The 8,207-nt window shown below is 37.7% G+C and overlaps 1 protein-coding gene across 1 annotated transcript in view; it reads left to right on the top strand.

Moving 5' to 3' along the window:
- The window catches only part of LOC106867925 (endonuclease G, mitochondrial), a 24,996-nt gene continuing 16,789 nt past the window's right edge, over nt 1-8,207 (top strand). Inside the window, exons 1-2 of the mRNA XM_014912994.3 lie at nt 1-625; nt 5,896-6,008. Of these exons, the coding sequence (XP_014768480.2) occupies nt 98-625; nt 5,896-6,008 (641 nt within the window). The 5' untranslated portion in view covers nt 1-97. The remainder of the gene's footprint in view (nt 626-5,895; nt 6,009-8,207) is intronic.

Raw genomic sequence — 8,207 nt, forward strand, 5'->3', positions numbered from 1 at the left:
TACTGAATTTTTTTTTTTTTTGTAAATAACTGGCCAACACATCCATGTCGGCAGCTTTTCTTTCGTGTTACCTTTTGGTGTTCGTGATTTTGATGCGATGAGAAACCATCGCCTACTCGTAACAGCATCAGGAATTTCTCTGGTACTGGGAACAAGTTTAGGAGTATGTATAGAGAAACTGAGACTATACAAAAACTTAAACAATGTTCCTTTGCCTATTCCGTCCCTTCAGGCTCGGGAACTTTCTGTTGCACAAAAAAATGACGGCTTGGTTCCTAATGAGCCAATGCCAGGCAACAGGGTTGCCCAGATAATGAGATTCGGTTTTCCCAGTATGAGCAACCTTCGTTCGTATGGTAATTATGTTTTATCCTACGATCAAAGAACACGATGTCCAAATTGGGTATTTGAACATTTGACACCCGAGAGTCTGAAGGAGAAACACGCCGATAGAAAATCATGTAATTTTGAGGAAGATCCTTCAATCCATGCTTACTTTAGGGCGACAGATCGAGATTTCTCTGGGAGTGGTTACGATAGAGGACACATGGCTGCAGCTGCGAATAATCTACAATCATGGAGAAATCTTCAAGAAACATTTTATTACAGCAATATAGCACCACAGGTGAGTGTATTGCAGAACAGACGAGGGATACAAAAGCAACTCTGTAAATGTTATTTAATTGTCTTTACGGTAATTCCTAATAAGTTTTAGATGATACGAACATAAAAATATGTACTTATATGAGAAACGCTGATTGTTTTAAGTTAAACTCGTTACGCCAAAACTTTTATCCTTTTCGCCCTTCACGTGTTGAGGGCACTCAGTGTTGACGATCGCCTTAGAGTTAAGCACTCGATAAATTAAATTTGCGCCCTCAGTTTCGATTTCATTTATAGCAATTTTAAATTCACTTGAGTTATTAATGTTCTTGAACACTACATCTCAATCCGACCTCCTCTATAAATTTCTTGTATCGTGTCAATGAATGAAGTCAATTTTAATAGTTGGTGATATGAAATTGTCTCCCTTGAATTACTATTTGTTTTTCAAAGATATAAAATCCAAAAAAAAAATCTGATTAAAAATAGTGTTTACATAGACGGATACAGCATGCAGATATCGATTAAATATTATACACTGTTAATAACGATAATAGCGTTATTGTTTAGCTCCAGGTCACTTTCGATCCAACAGACTATAATCAAAGATGCTCCACTCGTTATAATCTCGACGCTCTAAATGCAGTATTCTCTTTTACTCTTTTACTTGTTTCAATCATTTGACTGCAGCCATGCTGGAGCACCGCCTTTAGTCGAGCAAATCGACCCCAGGACTTATTCTTTGTAAGCCTAGTCAGTCTCTTTTTGCCGAACCGCTAAGTTACGGGGACGTAAACACACCAGCATCGGTTGTCAAGCGATGTTGGGAGGGACAAACACAGTCACACTAACACACACACACACAGATATATATATATATATATATATATATATATATATATATATATATATACATATATACGAGGGGCTTCTTTCAGTTTCCGTCTACCAAAGCCACTCACAAGTGTCGGATCTATTTTAAAACGGGGGCCACATTTTTCATTAATGTTTTACGTAGTGTTTTTGGTACGGAAAGACTTTCAAACTTCGTATACTTATCTATTTTGTGTTATAGAACAGAAAAATATTTTTGTATTCGAATTTATTTCATGTAAAAAATTGTCTTATTTCGATAATTTCAACCAATCACTGACAAGTATTCAGTTGTTTATATTTACTCCTTTGGCTGATTAAGCGATGTAAAGCGTATTTAATCTCCATACCTTCGTTTTATTTGCTTTTTTCATTTTAAATTTGCTTTAACCCTAACCCTAACCCTAGCCCTAAGGTTAGGGTTAGGGTTAATTGTTTCAGAATCGTTTGTTTATGTAGTCGGCACTTAATGTATATCGGCTGAATGGACGTCAGTGATTGGTTGAAATTACAGAAATACGACAACTTTAACATGGAATAAGTTATGGATTTCTTTTTTTTAAAGAAGACTAAGAGAAAAAGATGTTTTATATGACACATTCTACCAGTGTTCCAAGTTTCAAAGTGTTTCGTTAATGAAAAATGTGGCCCCCATTTTAAAAAAGATCCCAAGTGTCTTCTACTATAGCCTCGGGCCGAGGCTATAGTAGAAGACACCTGCCCAAGGTGTCACACAGTGGGACTGAACCCAGAACCATGTGGTTCGTAAGCAAGCTACTTACCACACAGCCACTCCTACGCCTATGTATATAAAATCAGTGTACCTGTATTTAACATGCTCGCTCCACCTTTCTTTTAAAGAGAAGATTGAGTATGATTTGATTGATATTTAACTGCTATTTCTAGTAGATCGAGTTATTCATAAAGCAGAATTTGAGTGGCTGTGTGGTTAGTAGCATACTTACCAACCACATGGTTCCAGGTTCAATCCCACTGCGTGGCCCCTAAGGCAAGTGTCTTCTACTATAGCCTTGGGCCAACCAAAGCCTTGTGAGTGGATTGGTAGACGGAAACTGAAAGAAGCCTGTCGTATATATATATTTATATGTTTGTGTGTCTCTGTCTCACCACCCTCGCTTGACAACTGGTGTTGGTGTGTTTTTGTCGCCATAACTTAGCGGTTCGGTAAAAGTGACCGATAGTATAAGTACTAGGCTTATAAAGAATAAGTCCTGGGGTCGATTTGAACGACTAAAGGCGGTGCTCCAGCATGGCCACAGTCAAATGACTGAAACAAAAGAATAAATTGTTGATAAATGTGTTCATTGATGCTTTGATGTTAAAAATAGCGAAACAAACCAGCTCGTTGCCAACACCTCAAGACTTCCTTGTGAATTAATTTGTAAAGTTTTTAAGGTTCTGTTCTTTGTAAATTTGAACGGTAAAATTATATCATTGACTTTTCCTAGAATATATTGTGTATATAAGTTTCCGATTTGTCATATATTTTCAAAAGTATGTGTATCTGTATAACCAGCGAAAGGAAGGTATAAGTTGATTGTGTTGGCCCCAGTGCTCAACTTGTACTTACTTTATCGATCCTAATAGGATAAAAGGCAAAGTCAACCTCAGTGGAATTTGAACTCAGAATGTGAAGACAAATGAAATGCTGCTAAACATTTAGTCTGGCATGCTAACAATTCTGTCAACTTACCCTTTTGTAACATCAATAGTAATCCTTTCTAATTTTGGCCAGCTCACCACTTTAAGAATGAAAATTCTTTCTACTGTAAGCACAAGGCCTGAAATATTAAGCGGAAGGGACCAGTCAACTATATCATTCCTGATTCTCAGTTGATGCTTATTTTATCAACTCTGAAAGGATAAAAGATAAAGTTGACTTTGGTGGAATTTGAACTCAAAACATAAATCTGGAGGAAATGCTGCCAAGCATGCTAATGATACCACTACAGATAAAAGCAATGATATTTTTCTAGGTATACTACCTGAAATAAAGCAAAATGGTAATGACTAGGATGCCTTTGACTATAGATTTGCTCCATAAGGACTGACTAACATGAGAACTTCCATTTAGTTGCCAGACCTGCTAAAAATGACAGCCAAATATCCCTCAAATCACACTCTGCCTTCTTCAGTTAGGAAAGGATACACTAGACAATGTAGTCATATATAGTACCAAAAGAAAAAAGCAGGATGACCACTGCTGGAGTACTTCTGATCATATTTCTGTTTGATTAGAGCTGATCTGGAGCTAAACTACCAATTTATGAGACAGTGAGAGTCTATGTTGTTGTTTGATTTGCTAGAAATAGCAACCAAGTCTCCCTCAAATCACATATGATGGTGTAAACAAGGGGATAGACACAAGCACCTTTGGTCATAAGTCTGATCATTGAGGTCTTACTATTTACAGGATATTTAAAAAGTTAAGTGAGTCATCAAGGAGATCAGAAATCTATAGTTAATCTTAAGATGAAGGTAGCCATAAATGACTGAATCAGTAGGGAACCCAACACCTCAGGGAACAGTGATTTGTTCTTTCTTAATGGTTCACTGTATTGTGTTGAAGACCAAAACATTCATAACCCCATAAGTTATTGCCAAATAGATACAGCATTGTTGAATGGTTAAGAAGTTCGCTTTGCAACCATGAGGTCCTGAGTTCAGTCCCACTGTGTGGCATCTTGAGCAAGTATCTTTATTATAGCCTCAACTGAACCCAAGTTTTGTGAGTTAAATTGGGCTGATAGAAACTATGTCAGATGGATTGTATCTACAATACAAAAGTACATCCTTGTCACACACACTACCATGTTCCTGTTTGAAAATCATGTTAAGGGTATAAACATCTGTGGAATACTCGGCCATTTTTATGTAAATTCATTCAGCAGGTAGTTTACTTGAGTGAGCAACTGAACAGTGTTGAAATGTTGGTGACCCCTTTACAAGTACTATGTGGTGATGCACTTCACTGCATAGTAGAGTACCATATAGGAACACACTTTATATGTGATTCCTATAAATGGATCTCCATTCACATCAATGCAGAACTGATGAATATTTATTGTTGGTTTCTAAAGCTAAGTTCAATTCCTCCTACGGTGGGGGGGGGGGGAGAAACTGCAATGTGATAAATCAGTTCCCTGCAAAGAGGAAACATTACATCATGTCCACTTAACATTACAGGAAATGGAGAGGTTCTCTAGATTTTGGGGATTAGCATAGGAATGACTTAATTAACCAAATGTAAACCAGCTGGCAGACTGGCTTCATGTTCTTGCATGATGTGGCTGCAGTCGTTCCAAATTAGTGGTCCCAGAGGCATCATCATGCATAGAGCTGACCAGATCTACCAGTGCTCTCCATTGCTTCTGGGCCTGTGCCAGCCCTACTGCATCCTCTAAGGTGACGTTGAGCCTCTGGAGGTCTTCCTTAATCATGTCCAGCCATCTGGTATAGGGCCTACACAAGGCCTCATCCATCCCACAGCTGGATTTAACAAAAAATTTTTGAAATCAAGCCGACAACTGTGATTTGAGAAAAAAAAAAAATCAATTATCAAGGGGTGGATGTGCCAAGTTTTTAAATTTGAAAGGATCAACTTATAGTTGTGAAATTTGAACTCTTGACCATGTGGTCTGTAGTCCAGTGCCTTAGCATCATTGCCAGTACTAGATAGTGGACTTAGTCTTTTGGCCAGTTTAATGCCACGATCTGGCCTTTTGGCCACTTTTAGCAGAATACATCTGTTGTGAGTTTTTGAGTCAGGTCTTTGGTTTGAGGGTAATATACTCTCCGCTTTCCATCAGTCTGAGAAGCCTTGCAATAAAACCATCTCATTATCTTTCCTCCTCTAATACAGCCATATAGATAAATAAATTAATAAATGGATCTCCAGTTACATCATTGTGGTGTGGTAAGAAGCTTGCTTCCCAGTTTCATGGTTCTGGGTTCAGTCCCACTATGTGACGCCTTGGATAAGTGTCTTCTACTACAGCCTTGAGCCCACCAAAGCCTTGTGAGTGGATTTGGTGGACAGGAACTGAAAGAAGCCCATTGTGTGTGTGTGTGTGAGTGTGTCTGACTGCCACTTGACAACCAGTGCTGGTGTGTTTATGTCCCTATAATTTAGTGGTTCAGCAAAAGAGACCAATAGAATAAGTACCAGGCTTAAAAAAAAGTACTAAGGTCAATTCGTTCAACTAAAAATTCTTCAAAGCAGTGCTCCATCATGGCCACAGTCTAATGACTGAAAGAAGTAAAAGTAAAATAAAATGAAATAAATAAATGTTTCTAAAAATCATAAAATTGTTTTGTGATTGTTTTGTTTCATTCAGTGTTTTTTTTATAGACTTATTTCATTCAGTTATTTTTTTTTAATGTTTTTGTTTTGTACAGGTTGGTGAAGGATTTAACCGAGGTATTTGGAATAAATTAGAAAAATATGTTCGTTCAGTTGCCAGGAAAAGCAAGAATGTCTATGTCTGTACTGGACCTCTTTATTTACCAAGGTTAGATTTATATTATTTGCAATACTGAGAGGCAGTGGTCTGGCAGAGTCATGAGAGCATCAGATCAAATATTTTTGTATTTAGTCATAGCATTTATATCCTTTGTTCAAATCACACCAGGGCCAACTTTACATTTCATCCATCTGGGGTCAGTGAAATAAACTACCAGTCAAGTACTGAAGCTTATTTAATCATCAGTTTAATCAAGACCTTGTGCCTATGTGAGAAACAATTGTCATCATCATTATCATCATTTAATGTTCATTTTCCATGCTGGCATGGGTTAAATGGTTTGACAGTAGACGGTAAGCCAGAAAGCCGTACCAGGCTCTGGTCTGTTTTGGCTTGGTTTCTATGGCTGGATGCCCTTACTAATACCAACCATTCCACAGAGTGTACTGGGTGCCTTTTACATGTCACCAACACTGGCCACAACTATGATATCATTAAGCTTGACATGTCTTCTCAAGCACTGCAATTTACCAGAAGTCCTGATTGCTTGTCATTGTCTCTGTGAGACTCAACAGTCAAAGATCATATTTCACCACCTCATCCCATGTCTTCCTGGGTCTACTTTTTCCACAAATTCCCTTCACAATTAGAGATCGGCACTTTATGCAACTATCCTCTTCCTTACACATCACATGATAATACCAGTGCAGTCTTCTCTCCTGCTTACTACATCTGATGCTTCTTATACTCAATTTTTCTTTTAAGACACTGTTGTATATGTACACTGACATTGCACATTCCTATTGCCAACTACTCCATGGAGTATACTGGGTGCTTTTTATGTATCAGTGGCACAGGTGTCATTCACGTGTCACTGACACTGGCCACAACCATGACTTCACTTAGCTTGATGTGTCTTGTTAAGCTCAGCAGTCCCAGTCACTTGTCGTCACTTCTGTGTGACTCATCATCTAAAGATCACATTTCACCACCTTGTCCCACAGGTTCCTTCAATACTTAGAGATCAGCACCTCTTTATGCAACTGTCCTCATCCATACGCATCGCATGACCATACTAATGCAGTCTTCTCTCCTGCACAACATACTAAGCAAAAGTAATATCAGATGTTTCTACAGATTGGGGTAGGAATTCAATATACTCTGATGGTACCACAAACCTTCTTTGCCATTAGGGATATATCACATTGTGGTGTCATTGTCATTTTGTAATTCCTCCTGAACATCATTCTCACAATCGACTGCATCGACTTCAAACGGATTGCTATACCAATTTGGAATATTCAGCTCAATAACATCTTGAAATTACTCTACCATGTTATCGTGCAATGATTGTAAATAGTTGCAATATGTAGTTAAATCCACATCAACCAATTCATCTTTCAAAGAATCAAGTTGTGGAAATTGATGGAGTTAACATTTCGAAATGTTAGTTTTATACAACACCAATTTCAAAATGAAGGTAGTGATAAATGATTTACAATCAACGAAAGTTTTTCTATTTCCTTGCAATAACTTATTCAAATAATCCAATTTCGTGAATATATCACAAAGAAAAAAGACATAGCAGCCATCAATGAAGTGGATAGTGGGGTATCTTCAAAGAAAGATATGATTATATGAAACAGTTCAACAAAGCATAAAACACAGTTTCCTTTTGACAGCCACCACACTTTAGTATGGTATAAGAGTTTAGTATGGTCCTCATCATTTCTCAGAAAGAATTGACGGAAAATTCAATCAGAAAAGAAACTGGACTTCAATTTGTTCATAGTCTTGATAACTAACTGCAGCACATCATTCAATCTACTGTTCATATTTTTTGCCACTAAATGCTGCCAGTGTGCCAAGCAATGAACAGTTAGTATCTGGTGGGAAATTTCATGCTTTAGGAGAGATGATAAACTTCTGTATCTTTCTATCATCGAAGGGGCCCCATCAGACACACAGGCAAGAATATTACTGAGTGGGATGTTATGTTCAAAAAGGAAAGACTTGAGAGTGAGAAAAATAGTCGCACCTTTTGAATCAAGTGGAAATTTCTCTGTGAACAGCATTTCCTCACAAGGTTGAAGGTCTTCACTGAAATACCGAACATATACCACCATCAAACATTGATTGTCCACAACAGTTGACTCATCCACTTGTATAGAAAATTCAGAATGCTGGCGAATATTAATGAGTTGATGTTTGACATCATTGGCCATTTCACTGATGCGTCGAGAAATT

Source organism: Octopus bimaculoides, chromosome 11 (assembly GCF_046866305.1).
Source record: "Octopus bimaculoides isolate indiv1 chromosome 11, ASM4686630v1, whole genome shotgun sequence".
NCBI lineage: Eukaryota > Metazoa > Mollusca > Cephalopoda > Octopoda > Octopodidae > Octopus > Octopus bimaculoides.